The sequence below is a fragment of the Hippopotamus amphibius genome, chromosome 5, assembly GCF_030028045.1.
Source record: "Hippopotamus amphibius kiboko isolate mHipAmp2 chromosome 5, mHipAmp2.hap2, whole genome shotgun sequence".
NCBI lineage: Eukaryota > Metazoa > Chordata > Mammalia > Artiodactyla > Hippopotamidae > Hippopotamus > Hippopotamus amphibius.
In genome coordinates, this window is record NC_080190.1 from 18,788,953 (window position 1) to 18,812,730 (window position 23,778).

Sequence of the window (23,778 nt, forward strand, 5' to 3'; positions counted from 1 at the left end):
GAACCTTTCACAGTTCTGTGAACGGCTTCGAATTTGCGGGCTTTCCTCCTTCCCCAGGGAAGCGAGGTGAACAATTTTCCTCCCTTGGGGATCCTCTGAGTCTGTCTTACACCTGCTGAGAGGGCCAGCCAGGGATTCAGGGGCCTTTGGACCAGCTTCCTACAAAGGAAGCTTGCTATTCCAGTCAAGGGGGGTGCTCTCGAGGTGGATTTGATGGGGCTGTTAGGCCAGGGGTAACCTATATTTATCTTCTTCCCCTCTCAAGGTTGAATTGGGGCAAAATCTCAGGCAAGGGCTGATAAAGACATAGAACCCCAAAGAAGCCATTGAGAGGTGAGCCACGTGCCCCCTTCTCATTTCCTCTGCTTTTAGCATGAACGCCAGGTGGCCTTAGGAAGAGTCTGGAGGCGTGAGGTATAGCTGGGTAACGGATTACACACTTCAGCTAAGACTAACTGTTTCGAAGGAAGCCAACAGAGAGGTTGGCAGAATACTTCCCCACCATTAGAGTTTCAAAACGAGAAGGAGATGACTTGTTTCCTTGCCTTTTCATCGTTTCTTCGATGTGTTTAGTACGTACAGAATTCTGTTATCAGAATAAAAGATTCTTGCTGAGATAGATCCTTTAAGCTGATAGGAAAATTAGTACAGCCTTCCCACTCCTTTGCTGGCCTACTTCGCTCTGCCAAAATCCCACACCATCCCTGCGAAGTAAAGGCTGCAGCTTTATTTACACAATACTAAATGATTTATCTGAACACATGCAGGCCCTAGCCTGTTTCGATAAGTACAATTTCTCGGGTGGATTTTGCCCTTCTGCATTTCCTCTCAAGACCATAATGGTTCTCTTCTGAGTTGGGGGGAAAAGAAATCAGGGACTGCAGCCAGGTGATCTCAGCCCGTGGGCACAGGTGGTTAGCATTTTTTATGAAGGGAACAGGTTTGCTTTTCAAGGATTCAAAGCTTCCAATTATATTCAAAAGATAGAAAGGACCCTGTAAGTGCCTATGAAGTCTTAAGAAAAACACATTTCACTTTATGACTAGGGGGAGAATGACCTCAGCTTGGGCAACCTGAAGCCTGATCATAAATGAACTCATTTTGAACACAATTCCCGGTTACCTCGGACAAAAAGAAACCAAAGAAAATCACAAAGCGTGTTAGAGGTTTGAATACATCGTGAATTCAGGAAGGCTGTGCTCACATTTGTTAGTGAAAAACCCAAGGCATCCTTTTATAATGCGCTGCAATCCCTTCTTCTTTTAAAGGAGGTCAGTGAACATTTTCTATCAAGTTTATTTCCAGTGGATCAGCCTATAGGACTCTACCATATTGATAATCACATTTGAAATTTCACACTGTAGGAGTCAGCTTCTTGCTCTTCCTGAAATATCCATGCTCTCTTTACATACTGGCATGGATGTGGAAAGAACCCTGTCAGACCTTTTGCATGTATGAGGGCTGCTTTTGGCAGTACAAATATTAAGATGGAAAGGATACTAAGATGCTTACACAGGTCAGGGGAGAGGAGGTCATCATGAAATACCATGCCGGGGCTCTCTCTGTCAGCAGATTCTGGGCAGTATGGGATTTGGGGAAGGCAAGGATATCTTTCTTGTAGCCAGGAATCAAAGTTGTGAAAAGTGGATAGTGAGCAGGCTCAGCAAAAAATATTCTTGGGTTAAAAAAAAAAAAAAATGCATAGAAAAACAGGGAAAGTGCTAAGTCAATTTCCTGCACAACTGCTATTAAATACCCACCTTTACAATGAAAGCTCTCAGGCAGGTAGACTATATTCATTATGTCTGGGGAGCAACAGAGCTGGTTTGCTGGGTCACTGGCTCTGGCCACTGCTTGTCTCTGCATTTTTTATCCTCAGACATCACTGAAGGGCTGATCGGTGACAAGAGGTGTGTGAAAAAGAGCACAGCCCATCCGAAGCCCCTGTGACGGACTCATCATGCCCTCCCTCTCCCAAACCGTGACCCCCGACATGTCCACAGGGCAAGCAAGAATGTCACCAGGGCTATTTTGGCCAGTAGATGAAGTTACCAAAAGGCAAATAAACATTCGCCTTCGCCTATAAAAAACAAATCTGGGTGAAGACAAACCTAGAAAAGGAAACCAACCCACATGCAAACGGGAATAGAAAATATTTTTACACTCTTTGCACTTCAGCTGAACAGCGGTGAGAGACAGGGAGGGTCATTCAGGGCCTGTCAGCTCGAGAGAATGATTCATGTGACCATTTTGTCTTAATTACTCAGAACGAGCCGTGGTCGCTGTTTATCAAGGAAGAGCAGATACATCAGTGTCTTCTGACAGAAAAAGTGATCGCCACGAGGATGGTGATGAGCAGGACGACGGCCAGGATGATCATCAGGATGCGGTTCTGGATGATTCTAGGAGAGAGCAAGGGAGGGAAAACGATTCACACAGATAAACGGAGGACAAAGAGCACAGGAGACCAAGCCGGCTCGTCAAACGGGGGCCTCGTGGGCGGGGGGGAGCCCTGTGTGTGTGTGTGTGTGTGTGTGTGTGTGTGTGTGTGAGTGAGACCACGCAGCTCTCTGATTCTACAAACGATCCACCAGCCACCGAACGACCCCACAGCGATTGTCACGCGGCACCTGGAGAAATGCTTCCTGCAAAGCTACAGCGAATCAAATGGTTTTCTGGGCTCCGAGTACCATGTAGTAATCTTTCAGTGATCAAGGGCCCCACGCGAGCTTCTCTTTTTAATTTAACATGTGAGACAAGCCTCATTTTTTTTTTTTTGCAGAATTTCCCATGAAAGTGAAAGACTCCAAGGAAACATATGTCAGTAAGGTATTACCTGTACAGAAATACCCGGGGAAAAGTAAAAGAGAGACTAAGGAAGAAAAGGACAGGATTAAGAAGCAAGTGTCAAACTTGCAGCTCAGGCTATGAAACCGTCATCTGTCACTGGGGCTCCCGCTCCTGTTACACCAGGAGGAAACGTTACATGTGCTCCGTAGCAAAAAAAAAAAAAAAAAAAAGATGGAAATGAGGAATAATACAAAGTACCCAGGTGGCTTGTGTGCTCTGGTTGGTGGGCCCTCACCTCTAGGGATTCCAGCCCCTCTCAGCTCTGACTTTGCCAAACACAGATGGGGAACTGGGAACTCAGAAGGAGAACCAGAGTGCAGATGCACGTGTCAAGATGCCTGCACAGGGCTTCTGCTGAAGATGTTTCATAATTCGTTACCTCATTCTGAGAAAAGAGGCTGAACATCAGAATGCCTCGTTGAGGCTGTCCACAGGAAGCTGGGTCAAACAGCCTCGCCCACGCTCACTCCCACAGAGCCTACCACGCAGAAATAGAGAGGCAGAGTGGTGGGCGCTCTGGCCAGCTGTCCATCCAGCTGTCAAGACCCCACAGCAAACCCCATCTGCCCGCCTTGCAAATACCCAGGAGAAAGAGGTCTGCTGCCTTGTCTAGACACGGAACATTGGATGGGGACTCCCATAGGAGGAGCTCGGTGGGACCAGCCAGGCCCCTGGTTTAACAAAGACCCCACCCTCCTAACTTCACATCTTTGAGAAGAAATCTTTACAGGGTCTTCAAAGCCATTTCTAGCTTCTGGATGAGTTTCTTTCTCAGAAGGACAACAACATCCTCGTGGTTTCAGTAGTATTCTTCCTCGCCCACCCCCTTCTTCCCCAAACCTAAATGGATGGATGCAGACGGTCACATCAGACAAGCCCGCTCCCTCGCGGCCCCCTGGAAGGACTAGCTCCCTCTCCTCCTGACAGGTTACAAAATGATCACATTTGCTGACACGTCTTCCGCAAAACTGCTTTAGTGCCTGTGTCCACTTTCCTCGAAGGAGATGAATGATCCGCTGGGTCCTCATTTATCACGTAAGGCTCAGCTAAGATCTGTCTCGTTTATTTCTTCCCTTCCCCACTAGAAAGGCTGCGCCCTGACATTAATTCTTCTGCGGTGACAGCTAATTCAGACTTAACAGGCCATATTTACTCAGGAACCAGGAAGATTTTCTGTCCCCAAAATAAACAAATAAAAACGGGACTTCACGGCGTGTTCAAGTGAGGCTAATTATGAACACGGGTCGGTGTAACTTGGTGGCTTGGTTTAAAACCCAAATTGATTTTTTCCCGTTTTCTCTGGGAGGCGTAGAAGTCTTCAGAACTGTCCCTGCACAGCCTGTTTGCTCAAGTCACTGTCAAAATCTCTATTTACTACAGTCACCCGGATCAGACTTGCAAAGCAAATCCACAAAATTGAAACTCAGCAGTGAAACAGATTAAAAGCATGAAAACTCTTTAAAATTCTGCCTTAAGTAATATACGGTAGTGTATCTCTCGGTTAACAACCATTTTATTTGTGGGTTGAGGGCCCCAAGGCATCCATGATGCTAATTTATAAAGGATTAACTGTGGGTGTTACTTGTTTAATCTGAGGCATGGTTAGAAAAATGAATACACAGGAATCCCTAAATCCTCAGCTCTTCCCTGGTTTTCCTAACTGGGCTTCCCTCACCTCAAGAGAAAGAGGAGGGGGCTCACCCACGATCTTCCCTAACAGCTCGTACCTTCAACTCACTGGGCGCACACACCCCTGATCCCAAGAAGGATACCGCTGGGTCGCAGACATTCAGAAAGACCTTGATGTGTCCACAGAGCCTGAAGCCTTCACTTCTCCAGCCCTAGCACACGGCATGGTTACTGGCACGTAGGCCCCCCAGGAGAGCTGTCCAAAGGTTGCTAATGAAACAACGCAGCCCCTATAATTGTAATCGTTCCATTCAAGGGAGAATGGAGAAGAAATCTGTGCAAATTTAATATGCAGGAAAATCTCAGGCTGAAGTGCAAAGCTGATGTAAACCCCTCAAAGACGGAACACTGCATCATGGTGTCTTCTCAGAGCACCACTTGGTCTTCTCCCTGAAGCTTGGGGAAGGAATGGTCCTCATGGTCTGTGTGCTGGCAGTGGAAGAGGTCGGGAGGAGAGAGCATTTGCTTTCAACCAAAGGCTGGCAAATATGTGGGACAAAGGGTGTAACGGGGCAAGAGAAAAAAAAAAAAGAGTTGGAGTTGACAGAGTTGGAAGTGAGCTTGACTCTGGCCAGGCCACCAACCCAGCTCTGGACCTCAACGGTGTTGGGCAGATACAATACCTCTAAGGACCAGAAAAGTGAGCTGTTGGGGCCTTTGCATGAATAAGACCAAGCCAGCCTGGGTAGGGAACCAAAGGCTGGCATTGGTGAGCCCCATCTGTGAGCAGGCCTGGCACACAGTCACAGCCAGGGGCCGCTGGCAGGTGTTGCTGTACGTGAGGCAGAAAGGAATGCAGAGCCCAGAGAGAATCAGAGCCACACACCAGGAAGCGGGGTTCCCAGCTCCTGAGGCAGAGAAGAAACTTTGGGGGAAGCCCAAAGTAACTTGCTTCTAACTTTGGACAGGGGTGTGTGTGTGTGTTTCGGGGTGGGGGGGTGCTTTAAGTTCAACTAGCTCTGCAGCAAGCAGTCTTAATCTCCCTTTTGAAAATGCAAAGTGTGTTTACCCAGTAAATAATTTAAGAAAGAATACAGACTTGAAACAAGACATCCATTGAAACAGCCAGGCTAAATTGCCTCCAGGCAAAAACTTGTGCATTTGCATGCTGCATTCTATTAAGTGAGCACACTGCGGCTTTAAAAGAATGCAGAGCCAAATTAAAAGGAATGTGGGCCCGGAACATCAAGGATTCTCCAAGTTTACATTATGAATCACTGTGCTGTTGATACAAGATGAATTAACCATTTACTTTGAGGCTGAACTCACAAAGTACTATTGAAAATACAGATCCCCGTGTGGAACCCAGGGAACAGCTAATCTCTCCATTGCCAGTCTCCTCCCCCTATGGAAACAAGCTCCTGCGTGTGGCAGCCGGAATCACAGAAGATTGGTTAAAGGGAAGTAAGCAGATGAGGCACCTGGCACAGCTCTGCGCTGGGCTCTAGATCCAATGACTGGTGTCCTTATGAGAAGAGAGGACACAGACACGGGGAAGAAGGCCCTGTGAAGTCAGGTGCAAAGATTAGAGAGATGCTGCCACAAGCCAAGGAATGTGTGGGGCCACCCGAAGCTGGAAGAGGCAGGGAAGCATTCCTAGAGCCTTCGGAGGGAGCATGGCCCTGCTGACACCTTGATTTCAGACTTGCAGCCTCTAGAACTGGGACAGAATATATTTCTGTTGTTTTAAGCCGCCCAGTTTGTGGTGCTTTGTAATGGCAGCCGTGGGACATGAATACATGAAGTTCTCAGATGCAGAGCAGGATATGGACCTGGCCTTCTCATCTCAGCCTTTACCACCACTCTTCTCCATGTCTCCACCCCTTGTCCTCTTCTGAGGACAGGACAGTCCCAGCCTGGTTCCCCGGAAACTTCGCCTACAGCTATGGGACTCACAGTTGTCAGGAGCTGTGGGTTCTTTCATCTCAGAATGAGATTTCCATTCATGAACGGGGTGGGCAGTGGCCCAAAGCCATGTGAGATGCACCTGAGGGGGCACGGCCCACGAGACTCCTGCCTCTGGGATAAGACATTTAAAACCAGAAGAAAGCTGGATGTTACCTCTGGGCAGCGGACTAAGCCATTGCCCACCATTCAGAGTCCACATTTCCTGACCTGCGTTTGCGAGTGGTCAAGTTACCCATGAGTCCTGAGGAAACGGGACACAAGAGGGACACGTTTTAATAGGTGGAGAAATGAGCACGCTCTCCAGCAAGGAACTGAGGAGACGGGGCCAGTATCTGAGCCCCAGCACATCGAGGCTAGGTCCTGAGCACGGACAAGAAGTACTCTGTTTCCAATTTCTACTTAATTTAAGGGGGATCAAGAAACCCTTTCTGTAAAGGGCCAGATAATAAAGGTATTTGTTTGCTAGAGCCGCGGTAACAAAGTACCACAGACGGTGTGGCCTGAACAACCGAAATGTATCGTCTCACAGTCCTGGAGGCTGAACAGCCAAGATCGAGGTGTTGGCAGGTGGGTTCCTCCTGAGCGCTGGGAGGGAGACTCTGTTCCATGCCTCTCCCCCGGCTCCTGGTGGTTTGCTGGCAATATCTGAAGTTCCTTGGCTTGGAGACGCATCACCGTGATCTCTGCTTTCATCTTCACATGGCATCTTTCCTGTGTGTGTATCTGCATCCAAATGTCCTCTTTTTATAAGGATACGGGTCGTACTGGATTAGGGGACCACCTTGCTCCAGGATGTCTCATCTTAGCTAATTGTATCTGCAGGGACCTTATTTCAAACACGCTCACATTCTGAGATCCTGGGGGTTAGCACTTCGTTGCAGGGATCTGGGGGAGGGCAGTGGGGGGAGGGGAGACCACACAATGCTACCCAGAATGGTACGTGTTTCAGGCGCTGTGGGCCACGCAGCCTCTGTCGCGACTACGCGACTCTGCCCGTGCCGTGCAAAAGCAGCCCCACACAGTGTGTGGATGAGTGAGCGTGGCTGTGTTCTAACAAAACGTTCTTTACAAACACTGGATTTGAATTTCTTGTAATTTTCCCACATCGAAAAGTACTCTTCTTTGGATTTTTTCCCAACCATTTCAAAATGTCAAGACCAGACTTTCCTGGTGGCACAGCGGTTAAGAATCCGCCTGCCAGCGCAGGGGACAGGGGTTCGATCTCTGGTCCGGGAAGATCCCACGTGCCGAGGAGCAATGGAGCTCATGCACCACAACTACTGAGCCCATGTGCCTAGAGCCTGTGCTCCGCAACAAGAGAAGTCACCGCAATGAGAAGCCTGTGCACCTCAATGAAGAACAGTCCCCACTTACTGCAACCAGAGAAAGCCTGTGTGCAGCGATGAAGACCCAACATGGCCAAAAAATAAAGTAAATAATAAATAAATTAAAAAAAACCAGAGAACGCTGCCTGGTCCCTTAGAAATTCACCCTTTACATGACAGCTAATACTTAAGAAAAAAAAAAAATCAAAACCATTTTTATCCCAAGGGCCATACAAAAATAGGCAACGGGCTAGATCTGGTGTACTACCTGTGGTTTGCCCACTCCTGATCTCAAAGCTAAAAGCTAACGAAGGCAAGCCCTCCTCCGACGGAGAACATGGTGGTCCTCAGACCACGCACACGCAGGCAGGAATGGCAGGTCTGGCCAAGTCCCTCTGACGAAAAAAGAAAATCCAGAGTCCCTGCCCTGTGGGAGCTGACCATGTCACTATGAGCCATCAGTTATGCAAGCCTGACAACAAAGGCTGTAATGAGTCATGCTAGTGCTGGGGACAATTTGTTGTGTGCCCACAATCCTGGATATGCTCAGGGTGACCTGGAGCAAGTCACTCTGAGACATTTGGGTTTCAGTTTCTTCCTGAGCAAAATCAGCCAGTTCACCAACCACCCCAGGGAGAAGAGGATTAGCTCATTAAAGATTATAAAGCACTTTGAAAAGGTAAAGCCTTTACATGCGTGTGGTCGGCAAATAATTCTGTGAAAGGAGATGCAGTTTCAGGAGAGGTGACAGGCAGGAGGAAAGTAGTCAGAGGCCAGAGGAACTGCCTGGGGAACCTCGGGTGGCTGCGTGGGGAGGTGGAGGCAGGTGTCCAGAAAGCTCGCCACTCCCCCACCCCCCCACGCCCACCAGGCTTCTCGATCCCACAGGCTGGCATCTATCTGGGCCCGACAGTGACACTGTGCCCGGCAGGGTGAGCCTTCCCTCCGAGGTGGCTGCATAAACATCAAAAGCAAAGTGAGAGCATCCCGTTGGCTGGCTTGAGGAGACCTTCCCAGCCCAGGAAGGCTGCCAACAAGTACCTGTCGGAGCCCACTGATAAGGCTGCCAGGGTCTGATCAGTGGTGTGAAGTTACACTGCACTGCACTCTACATTGCAAAACGGGCACCTCAGATTTCAGGCTGGGCAGTGTGGCTGCTGCTATTCTGAACTACGGACTCAGCGATGGCGGAGGACCCGGAGAGGGTTACTGGCTACTGGGCTTTCAGATAGGATCAAGGCAGCTCGCTTCAATCAAAGGGCTTGGAAAGAACTTGAAGAAAATTAAATAAGGATGCTCTAGATATGCGAGGTACACTTACTCCCTCCCAGGTTTGCAGACTGCCAGAGCTGGAAAAGGTCTCCACACTCCGGTCTGGAGTCTTTGTTTTAGAGTCGAGGACCTGAGGCCTTGAGAGGGGGAGGGATGTGCCCAAGGTCAGCCCTGTGGGGCACAGCCAGGTCTCCCGACCCCAGGCCCATTCTTGTTTCCCTGTGATCCTCAGGGCCCCTGTGGCAACTGCACATCATGGCAACTCCATACATGTCATCTGCTGGCGGGGACCGTCCAATAAAATCCTGGAACACAGCTCAGAACCTATCAGTCTCCGCCTCTCACGGAGCCCAACCCAGTCTGTATACAAGGAAGAGGGCTGTGGAAGGGTGGACAATAGTGGTTCCCAAACGCTCCGCCGAAGCTCAAGGTGAGAAAAGAAAAGCGACATAGAAGCCTCCTTCATTTGAAAACCAGATCACTCAATTTCAAGGACTGCCCTTTTCTCTGAGATTGTGTCCTTCCTGCTGTCCTAGGGCTCAAATGTCCTTTATTTCATGGAGTGACAGAGAGAGTGAATGGCAATCTTCTTCCCCAGCGTCCTCACCTGGACTTTGGAAATGTACTCTTTCCTTGGAAACTACTCTTACTTGGCGAAATCAAACGTGGACACTCCTCCTTCAGTCCTCTGTTTAAAAAGTCCCAAATCCAAGAAATGTGAAAGTCTGTGAACCCTGGAGCTGGAAAATCCCACCCAGCTCTACCCTCTGGACAGTCTTCCTCAGGCCTCGACCGCATGGTTGCCACGGTGATGCCAACAGCAACCTCAGTGACAGTGACAGTGACAGTGAGGGCAGCTGCAGCCACACCACACCCGCGGCTCGTATGAACGGGGTGGGGACTCTGGGCTGGGTGCTGTTCTGGCATTCTCTACACTCTGCTGAACCCTCACCACAATCCCATGAGGTGGAGACTATGTTACACCCATTCGGACAAAGGAGTTCCCTGAAGCCCCAGGCCACTCCTGCAGTTTTAGCTTCCACCCCAGCCGGACACACGCATCATAAAGTGGTTATTTATGTAACTGGCGTGTCTCAAGTTCTCTGTCAGACTCGCCGTGGTCGTCTGAAGGCGAGTCTTTGACATCTTCACAGGAATTGGGCTCGCAAGTTAATTTTTGTTGATAGCACAGAACACTAATCAACCAAAGTCAAGTCTTTACTTAGTGCCCAGCGGAAACGCACAGTAAATTACCAAGATAATATTCATTTCCATTCGGGAGCATAGTTCATGAGCTTCCTTCAGTGCCTGGCACACTGGCTGTGCCCTTTCAGCCCCTCTCTTTTAGGTAAGTGCATGATGACCTGATCTCTCACCAGCATCAGGGACAGAGGAAAGAGCAATCCTTCTCTGGGGCTTGCTGACCAGTGACCGTCCATTGCCCAATGACCTCGCACCGCACAGTGTTTTACGACGTTGCCATCACCTATCATACAGATGAGGGGATATGATATAGAAAGATTCCAGGTCTGCTGAAGATTTAATTAATGCATCTGGTAGAAAAGAGTGCTAGACAGAAAAGAAAATCAGGTGGGACGATTAGCTAGACTCACTGTGTGATCTTGGGAGAGGACTGAAGGTCTCTGTTCTTGAGTTTAGCCATTCGTGAAACGTAATAAAGGAATCTCTTCCAAGTACTCTCCGCATGGGGTGTGGGCAGCGATAATAACTTCTAGACAGTCTGAAAAAGGCAGGGGGTCTTCCTCGGGCCTTGGATATTTACTGCCTGTGTGATGTCATTTAATCTCCACAATGATCCTGATGCATTAGGACCCAGATTTGGTGGCTCAGGCCCACCCAGGGAGACCGCGAGCCCCACTCCAGATGCGGCCCCGGTAACGTTCTCAGTGCGAGATGGACCATCCTAAGTGTCAGGCAACTCCTAGTTTTAGGTGCTCTCCTCCCTGCACTTCCTGCTCGGCGCCCTGAGGGAGGTTCCCCACTCCCATTGGGTCCTGCCCTGTATTGTGAAGCAACCTCACTGCCCTCCTGAACAAAACATCCCCTAGCCCCTCCCTGGCCGAGAGCCACACACCCTCTTTATCCTCCAGAGAAGGCATGAGCTGCGTTTGGGCAGAAGCTGATCAGCCACCGTCATCTTTGGAGTCAACTGCCTGGATTCGGATCTGCCACACACCAGTCAGGCAAGTCACTCCATCACTTCTCCAAAATTATGCCCTTTTGGCTCTTTTAGTGTGAGAATATTCTTCACTGTGTGGAGTGATGGTGATAGCAGATGTCACTGTTTTCTCCCAGTGTCCTGAGTTGGACACTGGAAATGTACATTCTCTTTGGAAACTACTCCCTCCTACTTGGCAAATAAAAAGCAATCTTCTGCCAGCCTTTTGTTAAAAAAAAAAAAAAAAAAAAAGACTAAAGTACCAATACAAGGAATCTGAACGTTTCCAAGTACCAATGCTTTGGTTTCCTCATCTGAAGAATGGGGCTCGGAATAGCAGTACCTTGGTCCATGAATTACAGCAATAAATAAATGAGTTAATTCAACACGAAGTGCTTAGACCCGTGCTTGGCAATAGTAACCACTCACCAAAGAACTGTAATAGTTATTATTTTATCACTCCATTTCTACTATCACTCACTGATCTCCCCACAATTAGTCCTGAGGCTCCCCTCTCCTCTCCAGCAGGCATCCCCCGCTCAGGTGCCTACTTGCCTACTCTGCTTGGCCTGGACAACCTGCAGATTCCCCTGCAGAATCCTGTGGGGCACATCCCAGTGCTGGCCCTGATTAGCTTGCCATGTGGGGTCCAGGCTCAGCCACTCTCCTTCAGCAGCTACTCAGTCACCCAGGAAGGCGGAGGCTGCCCTCACCAGCTCTGTTAGTTTCCCCTGAACAGCCAAGATGCCTCTTCTGGATCAGGGCTGGCTGAGGTCACATTGGTGGAGACACAGCTGCCTTGGCTTTTGTGATGGGCTTTAACATTTTTTCCTGCAAGATCTGACATTAGATACTTATCTCCTAATAGTCATGGGCTTACACTTTGTTTCTTTCCTGATGTCGGGGGAATAAAATACTTTGGCAAAGGTTTGTCAGTCACCTGCATCTCTGTCAACTCTTGAGGGATGTTGTTACGTTTTCTAGATCATGGCATCAGAACTTCTCTCGCTCGTCCAGATTTGATTCTATGGCTAAATGGGATGTGTCTTAACTCATATCCCCACTGTGCCAGTCCTGGGATTGCCTGTCCTCAGACCCCTTTCTTGTCCCTTCGTTACTTTGCTCTATATCATAAAGAGGCTGACTCCATCCCCACCCCAACCCCTGTCGGCTGGCCGCCCACTGCATTCAGCCAATGGGAGGCGCCGGCAGGACAGTGGGGCTGGGAGGGAGAGAGAAGAGAAGTCAGGGTATTCCTCCCCTTCTTTCTCTGCCTTCCCGGCAGCTCCATCTTCACTGTGGCTCCTCACAGGCCCTCCCTGCTTCCAGCTCCCATCAGGTGCCCCTCGCCCTGGGAGGGAATCCCTGGGCTCCTCTGCAGGAGACACCCAGCAGCGTGTGCCCTGTCTGCTCAAACTTACATCTCCTTCACAATCTTTCCCTTCAAACTGATTTTACATGCCCCAAAGCAGCATTAATCATTTCTGAGCAGGTGAGCCCCAGGTTAAGAAGGCCTCCTCTGAAGGCTTATTTAAGATAAGCACAATGGCTGACTCACAGTTCTTTGGGTGGGAGGAGGGTGTGGCAGGGTGACAATCAGATAGCAGGATCCCCAGGTTTGCGCAGGTGAAACCATGTCACCTGCTGCCCTGGGAACATGTGCAGTTCTTTTCTCTAACCAAGGAAGGAAGTCCGGTGGGGAGGAGGGGGAGACTCCAGTCTGAGGGCTGCAGGCATCAGAAGAGGGGACTGGAGAACTGGAGGTGCCTGCCCTCCTGCTAAATTGGGGCGCAGCTCCTAATCGCCCTTGGGATGCAAAGTTGGCTCAGTGTGGCTGGATCTTCTTTTTTGCCAAGAGAAGCCAGAAATTGTGTTCTTTCTGTGAAATCTCTCAAGTTTTAAATATTGGCAACTAAGAAAAAGTTTTCCAAAACACTGAGTAGCCAAACAAAGCACATCTGTCTGTGAGTCAGAGTGGTCCTGACCTTCAGTCTGTAGCCTCCGGCTAGTTATTAAGGGATGCATTAAAAGGAAGGGGGGTGCGGGTGGGGTGGGGTGAGAGCCTCCCTGCCCTGCATTGCTCGAGATTCCCTGGGAGGGAAGAAAAGCCCAGCCCTTCTGACTCTGGAAGTCTGAAGTTCAGCCTTGGCGTGAGCTTCAATAACCGGGGTCTACACTGAGTGCATCCAACTTAGCCCATAACTGATTCCTAACTGCGGGGTCAAGGGCCAGAGAGAGGTCAACAGAAGCCACAAACCAGCTTGCACGTGCCTTTTGGACCTCTCACAAGGCGATGAAAAGCCCAGGCAGAGGTCAGGGCTGGACTGCACATCTGCAGCCCCCTTGACCCTCACAGCCTGCAGAATGCGCTGGAGAGCCTGGCCGGTGATTCTCAAGGAGGCGGGTGTGCATCTTATGTGCTACCTCTCACAGGCCAGTGAGCCTGAGATGGGAAACCCAGTGGCCTCCTTCAGAGGGTGAGTGGCAGAGAGGTTTGCAGGATGGCCTCCACGCCCTATCTGTTGAGTGATCTTGTGAAAAGCAAGTAAAGGTGCCTCAGTTTCCCTCTCTCTAAAATGGTAGTAACTATATGCGACCCAAGCATGCCTGAGGATGTTCGCTGACGTCCATGGCTATGGACTTGATAAAAATAAAGAAAATAAACTGCCAAGGAGTACAGCGGCCTTTGAACTCCTTCTCGAGTCATTTATTTGGCTGCAATAAATAGAAACACCAACTATAATTCAGGAGGTATCTTCATAGACACTAAGCCAAAAAACAGCCTGAATTTTAGAAAGAAGAAGCCATTCTGTCCTCCGTCATTCTTTGGAGGTACTGCCCTCAAGCTCCCTGGTCTTCAATTTCACAAGCGGATGGTGAAACCCAGCCCCCTAAGTACCTACCCGACAACGTGAGCACCTTAATTGCCAACCTAAGGTGGTGTCCTTGGAGGTTTCTAACGGAGCTGGGCACAGCCTCAAACTCCCCTGCTGAACACTCGTCAGAAGTCCAGCGGAGGGAGACGGTGTTGATGCAAGGGCCTAACGAATGGGCTCCACCTTTCTGGAGACACAAGAGTCTCCCCTGGAGGAGCAGAGCCCCCGGGGGTCCCCGCCACGCCCCTTGCTCAGGTTCGGGCGTGCACACTCGTCTGTGCTCCGTGCGATGCCACCTGCTTACCCCGAGGGACAGTAAGAGAGAGCCTTGTGGAGCTTGTATTTCCTGTAAGGATGCTCTTTTTTTTTTTTTTTTTTTTAAAGCCAGGGCTGACTTTAATTAATTAATTAATTTTATTGGCTGTGTTGGGTCTTTTTGGCTGTGCGCGGGCTTTCTTTTTAGTTGCGGTGAGTGGGGGTTACTCTTCAGTGTGATGCGCGGACTCCTCACTGCCGTGGCTTCTCCTGTTGCGGAGCACGGGCTCTAGGCGCATGGGCTTCAGTAGTTGCAGCACATGGGCTCAATAGTTGTGGCTCACGGGCTCTAAAGCGCAGCCTCAATAGTTGTGGCGCATGGGCTTAGTTGCTCTGCAGCATGTGGGATCTTCCTGGAGCAGGGATCGAACCCGTGCCCCCTGCATTGGCTGGCGGATTCTCAACCACTGCACCACCCAGGAAGCCCAAGGATGCTCTTGAACATGTTTACCACCCTGCATGGCGTATGTCTCTGTGATGAGGTCCCATGGGAAGGTGTTCTCTCTGGTCAGGGTGGGGGAAAGAGCTGTGTTTTCATCTCATGGATGAAAACTCATCTAACTGAAACCATCTTCCTCTTCAAGTCGCCTGCCAGATGCCTAGAGATAAATTCGTGGCCCACTTCTCACAAACGGATGGGCTATTCCACAGTTTGTGTATTAACCTCCCTCCAGACTTCATTTACTATATAGAAAATCTATTGTATTGTATACGTTTTGGTAAATTGCTATAAATCCTTTTGGGACCAAGACAGGTTTATAGGCAGGCACTAAAGAACTAAGAAAACAAAAAGGATTCACATTTTTGTGGGTTGGCTACTTTAATGATTCTGGCTTTATTTTCCCCTCCTATCCCCTAAACAGTTCTGTACTATGTGATACTTGGAAGGCAAGTTTGCACGTTCACCGAAACAATAATTCCATGTTTTCTTGAATCTCCTTTCATGGCCAGCATGCGGCGGTGTCCAGAGTGGACCCAATCTTGGGACTTGGGGCCCCTGGGTTCCTCCATAGCCAAGTGCAGTGGATCGTGGATCCCCTTTGTTTGGGGATTTATTTCAATTGTCTTAACAACACAGACCTCTTTTGTGGAAGCTGAAGGCGTTCCCAGCAAATGTTGGCTGCAGATACGCTAGCCAAAATGTTACCACGGTCACGGCCCTTCCTTGAACAATCTAAAGCATATTTCTCTCTGTATATATTTGGTTTTTCAGATGCTTTAAAGCCTAGAAAACAATCATAGCTGAGGCCATTTCTGAGATGGCACTAAAAGAACCTACTCGGAGACAGATAAAAATAATGAGAATCTTTCTGTCAGGAAAGATTTAGAAAATATCAGTGGCATTATTAAAATTTAATTTTTTACTCGGCTTTTTGGTTCTCCTTTCCAGTGATAATGAGCAGGGCTGCACACCTCCGCCTTGCTAGTACTTGTTTTGTGCAATAAATTCAGCCTTCCAGTCTGAAGACATTTCAGACAACAGTTTTGACTGCTATAGGCTTATTTTTTACCCTGTGCTGTGCTTTGAGTCTTCCTATAAAAACCAATTCATGAGATAATTTTCCACAAGGCCAGTGGAACTAATAAAAATCAATTTTGCCCAACTGGTTTAGAGAAATCTTGGGAATAGCCAAGGCAGAACCGCAGAAAAGGGGGGGAAAAAAGAAGAAGAAGAATCAATGTATTCACTAATGGTTGACTTGATAGAGAACTATCAAATTAGCTGACAGGAGATGCTTGGCTTGTAGGAATTTTCCTTTCGGCTTGAACAGAACACCTTTTAAGGGTCTAGGAGAGGCTTTTCTCCCCAGTGGTTGAAGATACCTGAGTGTAGTAATTCTGAGCTGCCCATGTCCTAGGTGACAATGAGGTTGAATTTGGGCCTGACAGATTGTGGCCTCTGCTGAAGTCCAGACCTCTTTCTATGTCAGAGAAGCTAGTTCTGTGAATGGGTGGGGTAGGTTTTACACAATTTACTCCAAGGCCACAGGATCAGTGGGTGAGGGACTCATCAATGCATTCAGACACCTTAGGTTCTGGAGACACCCTCATCACACGCCTGCCACGACCACCCATCTGACTCCCCATTTTGGCTTCCTGCCAATGGAAGTAGGATTCCCAAGGGACACCTCTTTTAAGGTCTGAAAGCAAGAGTAGGGTGTGGTGGCATGCAGACCATGTTCTATAAAACACATGCCTTAGCTACCACCAATATTCCTTGGTTCAAGACACTAGTTGACATGTCTAAAAACAAATGGCAAGCCTTTGCGTAGAAAAAATAATAAAAGGACTGGAAGGAAATGTAGCTAAGTGGTGAGAATGTTTGTATCTGGGTGGTGAGTGTTTTTTGCTATCTTTATGTATTTCCACATTTTCTTAAATTGTATATTATTACATATATAATTATTATTTAAAATAATGCTAAAGTGAGAATTGAGTAAATTGGAAAAAAACATAATACTTTAGTCACGATGTTATAAGAAAGAAGAAATGTGTGAGAAAAGAAATGGTAAAATTTATTTATGTATTTTTGTGCCTTATACGATCCTATGCACTTCACACAAATTCTTTTATTAAATCCTCATAACAAACCTATGACAAAGATAACAGTGTTACCACTTTCCTTTTGGAGAAGAAAACTGAGGCTCAGAGAGGTTAATTTGCCCAAGTTCTCCCAGCAAGTCAGTGGCAAAGTTGGTATTTAAAATGAGGTCCACTTTCAAAGACCACGTGCAGTGCATGGTGGGAAGCATAACAGCTGGCATCACAGTGCTTCTTACATTGTAGCTCACTCTGCATCTATGAAGCAAATCAGGGATAACAACTCCTGTTGCTGTTGTTTTTTTTCCTTCTCCCTTAAAGGTTCTTGTGATGTTCAAATTAGATCACGCATGTAAAAACAGAGAACGTTCTCCTCAAAGAAATACAGTGATATAATATTTTGTATAACATCCCTGAGTTGAGAGTTGCCACAAATGTCACTCGGATACTGATAATTTTCAAAGAAAAAATATACTGAAATAGAATTAATACTAAAACTACACTGAAGAAATCTGTTCATGATTGTTCAGAAGGTGTGAGAGGGTCTTGTCTTATCCTACTTGTCATGAAGACCACCAGTTTTCTTGCCCATAATATATTAGGTAAAAAGCAAAGGTTACAAATACCGTGCATATCATGATCCTAATTTTGCAAAAGGATAAACTTGAGCAAAAGTTTGCATGTATAAACGTGAATGAAAATTGGAAAGATATACATTGAAATGAAAGTAATGATTGTGTCTAGCTGTTGCAATCATGGTGATTACAAAAAAATCTTCTATGACTCACTACATTTTCCAAATTTTTTTGTAACGAATATGCGCTATGTTTAGTCAGAAAAATATGCACTGTTTATCAGCCTGCACACACACATATAAAGACATTACCTTCTTCCTTGGGTAAGACTGCAAGATAAATTCGGAGCTTTGTGGTTGTTTGAATTCTGGTGAAATAAAAGTTTACTTGGAATGCATTTCAAATCTTCAAACAAGGGGTGTAGCTACTCCATGTTCTTTACACGAGTTGGGCTCAGTCTGCTGAGGGCTGTTGGCAACATACAACTTGACTGCAAAACATCTGAGGTCAAGACGCTGGAGACTACACAGCGCACTTGGAGAATGAAACAGAAACACGCCTGGGACTGCCGTGATCTTGCAAGGATAATAGTGCCTCGTCTGATTTCCAGAATCACCTGAGTGTTTGCATGGTGGCCTCAGAAGGGGACCTGTGCTTCCTGTCAGAGGTAGTTTAGCTCTGTCAGAGGTAACTTCTGCTAATCGGTAGCTTAGCAGAAAAGTGCCACCCTGTTTGAAAAAACAGGGCCCAGTTCATATTTCAAGCAGTGCCACCAAGGAAGCTATTTTTAAGTATCTAATTGCATTTGTAGCATCTGGCATTTTGCACACTCCATTTTTATGACTTCAGCATGATACATGTGCCGTAAGACAAACAAAAAAAGAGAGATTAAGTGCGGGATATTGGAGTCATGTTGAATATTCCCAGTATCAAAATATTAGAATATGCCCTAGAGATTATTCCAGGGCCAAAGAAAACATTACCCCATGTATAGAACATCGGAATGGGGAAGACTTGGCAGCCGGGGAGAACAGGGATTTACTTCATTTATTAGGCAAGTACACAGCCTCAGATGCTAACATGCACTGATAGGAAATGCCAACCTTTCAACTTAAATCAAGACTCGAGCCCATAATGTCGACACTTTGCCTTTCAGCAGAAGATCACAAAGAGCACAAATCTGGGTTTCTCGTACTAATTGGGGAGGTTTTCTAATTTGCTTATGATATCTGCCTCATGGAGAGCTAATCTTCCTCCGGTTACCTCCTAACGCTGTCTGAAATAATCCGCTTACTCTTGGTCTGTCCGCTGTACTTTATATCAAATAACATTCTCTTCCTTAACTCAGCCACGGCAAAAGGCAGCCGCAGCCCTGGCCCTATGCTTCAGCAGCACCGGGCAGGCGTGTGACAATCACAGCAGATGCTTCTGCGGACAGAAGCCAGGCAAGGAGCAAGGGTGCAGCCAGGCTTCTGAATAAGTAAAAATGATGAAATGTGCGCTAAACAGCACTACTTAACAACTGAGAGCATAATCTGATAACTGTTTTGAAAAGACTGAGACAGATAATTTTGCTTTCTCAGACAGGCAGGCAAAATATTTCAAGGTGATCACCAGCCTATGTAATTATCACTATCAACATCTAAACCTGCTTCAAAACTTTTTTTCTAAACACCTCCCCCAACCCCTATCCTTTTGAAAGGTTTAATTTAATGACACAGCCTAGAGGTTTAATTGATAGGGACAGGCAGTGCCATTTCAGTATTATTGTCCTATCTTGACTCACTTTTAATGCGTTCAATTTTAAAAGAAAGAGTTTTGGGGAAGACAATGTTTTAATTTTCATAAAGTAGAATAGCCTAGATTTCTAATGCTCATGGAACACACTGTAAGTGCACAGGCGTGAGAGGATCCCCAACAAACAAAGATGACGTGAGCTGTGGTGTGATGTGGGGGTAGAACGTGGGACCCAGGTGAGAGCCAGGCTCTCCTCCCAGGTGGGCTTGGCAGTGTGACCTTAGGCAGGACAGCCTAAGGGGACCTTTTGGGTCCCCATTTCCTTGTCTGCAAGGTGTTGGGTGTGGGGATGTGCAAGGACTGCAGGATTTCTAAGATTCCTTCTGCCACTGAGAGTCTATGGGCATTAATGGAAAGGTTCTTTTTAAAATTTTTTCTTATACATGTGCCTATTCTAAACAAGCAAACCTAGCATCTCTCTTTCCCCTTCCATGCAACACATCATATTTGAAAACATTTCCCTCACGCTGTCAGAGGTTACTGAAGGGGAAAAAAGTTATATTGTTTAATCCTACTTTATAGGAGTTTGCTCTTTTATTAGAGAACAGACCCAGAACAGTGATCAGTGAGGTATATGTACCCAGTGTGGGGGGAGGGGGGAGGAGAAGGAGAAAGAGGCCGCCTTCAGTGCCTTGTGGAAATGTATAAAACAAGCAGCAACACAGTCCTTTGCCAAACACTGTCATAAATTTTTTATTCGGCAGCTAACATTCTCACTAGTTTTCTTGGCAGCAATTGGGACCTTTAGCAAGAAAGGTGCAGGAGAAAAATACCTTGTTTAGAGATGTTTTCAACACTTTCTGGGATTTTTCAGAACTTCTGCCTGCAGCACAGTTTTACAACTACAGTCTCCAATCACCTGATGAGTGGGTGGTGGGGTTGAACTTTTTTCTTTAAAAAAAAGGAGAAGAATATAGGGAGAGAAAGTGAACAAGCAGTGCTACCCCCTCTGGCCTTCCACTGAGCCCATCTTTCATATTTTTCGTCGTAGGTATTTCTGATATCCAAGTGCTTAGTCTTCTCTGTCTAGACAAAAAACTGAAAATAATATCAGAATGTACCTTTTGTTGAGTCTGATACTATCTATATTGTATTCCCAGATGACAGAGATAAATGAAAGCGAAACAGGCTGATGACTGGGCCATTTTTCTTTAACAGTTCTGCCAAAAACAGGTCCCACCTGTTGCCTTTGGGTCAGTTCATGGGCAAAGAGCTGCCCTGGATTTGAAGCTGATGTAAGCACATGCAAAGATTCGACTTTGACAGTCACACTGCCGACAGGGAAATGAGTGGAGTGAAAGCGCATGGAGCTGATCACTACGCGTCTCTGGGAACCTCAGTCACTGGAAGCTCTTTGAGGAGGAGGGCTGGGAATTCTGGGAAGTGAAGGGCTAAAATCCACAAGGAGTCAAGGATAAGGCCCCTCATTACAACTACATCCTAAATAGTTTATACAGACTAGCATTACTCTTCTACAGGGGACTTCCAGCTCTGAGTGAAGAGGTCGACAAATTCACTACCCCCAAAACAAGTTTAAAACTGAACAATTGTTAAAACAATCCTTTCAGGGCTCTGGATGATGACTGAAGGCAAAAAACAAATTGAGAAGTGTTTATTCATAGAAAGCTGGCAGAACTTTGGGTAAGAAGATCCCCACTTCACCCTGTAGCTTAGTTGGCTAGAAAGATGGTTTTATCAGGGTGGGGCTGCCAGAGAAGGCTGACTTGATTTGGAGCAGAAGGCAAAACCCAGTGGCATTGCCAATAAAATAGCAAACTCTGTAGGAAAATGAATGGGGGAAACAACACAGTTTTGCTAGCCTGAGGTTGCAGTTCTGGTTGGGATGAGTGACAGATCAATCAAAAATGTGATGGGGAAATCCTGGAAATGAGAGAGCCATAGATGTGCTAGATAAGCTCTCCACACATCTTTTGCTGATTGGGAAAGTATGTGTATATGCTGGGGAGACCTGGGAGACCCTAGTGAAAAGTCAAAGCCAAGGCAGGCTTGAGAACTGGCTGAACTCTGAATGTTCTCTTCAACCCACATACAGATTGCTTGGCAGAGGATGGAAGCCTTGCGGGTTCAAGGTTTTTGAGCACAACCTCTGCTCAGTCATTGGCTGCCACTACGTTATGCGTGCAAAGGGGCAACCCCTAGGAAGCCAGGCTCATAAAATAAAAATAAGAATTAAAAAAAAAAAAAAAGCAACAACTGAGCAGACTGCAGGGGAGATAGATCCTGCAGATTATGTTCAGGCAAGCTACCTAAAACTACCAGAACCCTGAGCTGTTACAATATATCTTCTAAAATGTTTAGTTTTCAACAAAAAAATTTATGACATGACAAAACAAAACAAAAAAAGAAAAATGAAAGAGGATGATCTATATTCAAGGGGGAAAAAGCAGTCAATACAAACTTATTCTGAATGACCCTGATGTTGGTTTAGCAGACAAGGACTTCAAAGCAGCTAGTGTAATATAGTCAAATAATTAAAGGAAATTATGTTTAAAGAATTAAAAGAAATTATGATGCCAATGCTTCCACAGATAGGGAATCTCAGTAGAGAAAGGGGAACTATAAAATTCTAGAGTTGAAAAGTACAACAAATTACATAGGAATCAGTGAACTTGAGCACGTGCCAATAGAAATCATCCAATCTGAAGACGAGAAAGATACAAAAAAAACTGAAGAAAAATAAGCAGAGCCTCAGGGACGTGTGTGACGATAGCAAGCACATCAACACATGTGCAACGGGAGAGGGAGAGAGAAGGAAAAGGAGATGGGAGAGAGAAGGTGGCAGAAAAGTATATCTGAAGAAGTAATGGCTGAAAGAGAAAATCTTGAAAGCAGCAAGACAAAAATAGCTCCTTACGTACAAGCAAACAACACATGATTGATAGCTGACTTCTCATCAGAAACAATAGAGGGAGAAGACAGATGAACATATTCAAAGTGGCAAAAAGGTGGGTGCGGGAATAACTTGTCTACCAAGAATCCTATACCTAGCAATAGCATTAATCACAAATGAGGGTAACAAAAAGACATTTCTAGCTAAAGAATGAGAGAATTTTTTGTTAGCCTTACAAGATATACTAAATGAAGTCCTTCAGGCTGAAAGGAGATGAACCGGATGGTAACTCATATCCAGGGAAAGAAATGAGGAACACTGGAAATGGTAAATATGTGCATAAATATAGAAGACTATATAATATATACATTCTCTTTTCTTCCCTTAATGTCTTTAAAGAACATGAGGATTGCATAAGCAATCATTATAATGACAACAATCAGTATTGTTTGGTTTATAATATATACAGATTTGATAATCATGGTACAAAGGAAGAGGGGGAAAATGGCCATATTTGAATAAACTTGCTATATTTAATTAGAACTAAGTCAGTAGTAAGCTGAAGTAGACTGTGAAAAGGTAGAATATATATTGTAATTCCTAGAGCAAAGACTAAGAAAATAACAATAAAAAAATCAGCAGATGAATTAAAATGATACGCAAAAAATCTATTTGAAAAAAGGAAGCATAAAAGAAGAATCAGAGGAACAAAAAAGATATGAGGCACATAGAAAACAAATAGTAAAATGGCAGACATAGATCCAACAAGATAAAAAAATCATACAAATGTCACTGGACTAAATAATTCAATCAACAGCAGATTGTCAGACTATAAAAAAGATCCAACTTTCTGCTGTCTACAAGAACATATGCTGTCTAAAGAGACACACTTTAGATTCAAAAGCACATATAGGTTGAAAGTTAAAAGAAGGAAATATATATACTATGCAAATAGTAGACAAGAGCATTGGAGTGTCTATATTAATATCAGACTTTAGGACATTCCTAGAGCCAAACAAGGGCATTTCATAAATATAATAGGGCCAATGTATCAAGAAGTATGGCAATTATAAACATATAAACACCTAACAACCAAGTCCTGAAATACATGAAGCAAAAACTGATTGAAGAAAAGAAAACTGGAAGGTTCAATAATTATACTTGGAGATTTCAATACTCTGCTCTTAAAAAACTGATAGAATAACTAGACAGAATATCAGTAAAGATACAGAAGACTTCAACACTATCAGCCAACTTGACCTAATTAACATTTACAGAACACCTCACTTGATGACAGCAGAATATACATTCTTTCAAAAAATTACATGTAATATCCCCCAGCAGAGACCATATATAGACCATAAAACAAGTCTAAATAAATGAAAAAGAATTTAAACCATAAAAAGTAGGTTCTCCAGTCACAACAGGACTAAATTAGAAATCCACAACAAAAGAAAGAAATCCGGGAAATCCCCAAATATTAGAAAATTAAGTAACAGACATCTAATGAATCCATGAGTCACACAAGAAATTACAATGGGAATTATAAAGTGTTTTGAAATGAACGAAAACATAACAATAACAATTAATATTTGCAGGA

The 23,778-nt window shown here is 45.8% G+C and overlaps 1 protein-coding gene across 3 annotated transcripts in view; it reads right to left on the bottom strand.

Moving 5' to 3' along the window:
* Nucleotides 1-531: 531 nt before the first annotated feature.
* The window catches only part of VTI1A (vesicle transport through interaction with t-SNAREs 1A), a 343,251-nt gene continuing 320,004 nt past the window's right edge, over nucleotides 532-23,778 (bottom strand). For 2 of the 3 annotated variants that reach the window (XM_057734150.1, XM_057734145.1), the window contains exon 8: nucleotides 532-2,402. Coding sequence is in view for 2 of the 3 variants with exons in the window: in XM_057734145.1 (XP_057590128.1) it covers nucleotides 2,309-2,402 (94 nt within the window). In the remaining variant the exon portion in view is untranslated. Of the gene's footprint in view, nucleotides 2,403-20,001; nucleotides 20,219-23,778 lie in introns of those variants that run through there. The other variant, XM_057734147.1, reaches the window with a different exon arrangement.